Source organism: Rhagoletis pomonella, unplaced genomic scaffold, assembly GCF_013731165.1.
Source record: "Rhagoletis pomonella isolate Grant_MI unplaced genomic scaffold, Rhpom_1.0 Rhpom_scaffold_00007, whole genome shotgun sequence".
NCBI classification, from domain to species: Eukaryota; Metazoa; Arthropoda; class Insecta; order Diptera; family Tephritidae; genus Rhagoletis; species Rhagoletis pomonella.
The window spans coordinates 66803601-66804908 of NW_023458561.1; the positions used below are offsets into that span (position 1 = coordinate 66803601).

General features: G+C 36.3%; 1 protein-coding gene across 1 annotated transcript; it reads left to right on the forward strand.

The window, feature by feature from the left end:
* The first annotated feature begins 29 nt into the window (after nt 1-29).
* LOC118743973 (adenylyl cyclase X E-like) lies at nt 30-786 on the forward strand. The gene is made up of 3 exons (XM_036476735.1): nt 30-99; nt 214-423; nt 488-786. The coding sequence occupies exons 1-3, from the start codon at nt 30-32 to the stop codon at nt 784-786; spliced, it is 579 nt and encodes a 192-aa protein (XP_036332628.1).
* Nucleotides 787-1308: the final 522 nt, after the last annotated feature.

A 1308-nucleotide genomic window follows, 5' to 3' on the forward strand; every position in this document is an offset into this window, starting at 1 on the left:
AAAAAATTAAAGTGGCCGGCTGGACATATATGGCCGCATGTGGTCTGAGTGCAAGTAACCCAGACGCGTTGCGGTCGCAAGAATCTAAGGAATATCTGCGTGAGTTTTTTTAATTTTTCCTTATTAATATCAGAGTGATAGGTTTTAATCAAATTTATACATATCCTGAAATTATTCTCATTGAGATATCGATTTTGGCTTAATTTTTTACAGCAAGCGGTTTTCGTTTGTCGGACGATGACCGCTCGCCTTCCTTTCGCAGTAGCGATTTTAAAATGAATGACAAGTTCAGTTTTGAGAATGATGTGGTTTATGCCATGATGTGCTTCGCTTTGGATCTATTGCGCGCAATGAGAGCTTTTAACATGGAGAGCCGAGTACAAAACGAAGAGAAAAGCCGTAGGATAGGTGCCTTGCGTATTGGTGAGATGCGCATTCTTAGTTTTGCCTAATGAAATTGACTTTATACACATTTTATCTTTTACAGGCATATCGAACGGTCCTGTAATGGCTGGTGTGGTTGGTTTGTATAAGCCATTTTACGACGTATGGGGCAATGCTGTGAATATGGCTTCTCGCATGGACTCGACCGGAACACCGGACTCAATCCAAGTCACTGAGGAATCTGCGCGCATTTTAGAATCCTATCAAGTTCACTGCATTTACAGAGGTGAAACTTATGTAAAAGGGCGTGGTAACATTCCTACGTATTTTGTAAATATTGACGAAGATTTAAGGCTCATAAGAGATACAGAGGATACTAATTTGAGTAGAATCGAAGAATAACATTGTTATGTAAACTAAGTTATATGTGTACCTATATAAAGTCCATAGGAATTGGGAGAAAATAAATAATAAAATCAAAGAAAGAAGTGTTTTAATTTGGAAGATAACAAAAGGAAAAAAATGTAACAAATAAATTCTTAAATAGCAAATTACACGTCAATAACACAGGTTTACAGAAAAAAAAGGTTTCTGCATATTGAACCAAACCTCTATTTCTCTATGTTATTCGATGCCCTGAAAGCGAATGCGAGGTCTGTTGGTCGACATCTATTGGGTTCAGGAAATAAGGGGGCATGTAGTAGGTGAAATGGCCAAAAATGCTGTCTACTTTGAAATGAAACATAGACGATCAACAAGAAAGAAAAAGATTAATTTAATATCGATAACAAAAAACGAGTCCAAACCCCCGTTGTGGAAACTCTAGTTCTAAACTAAACAAACATTTTTAGTTAAACCAAAGAATAATTGCCTTTTTGTGTCCAAAATGTGTTAAAAATATAATAAATGTGGTCTTTATTTACA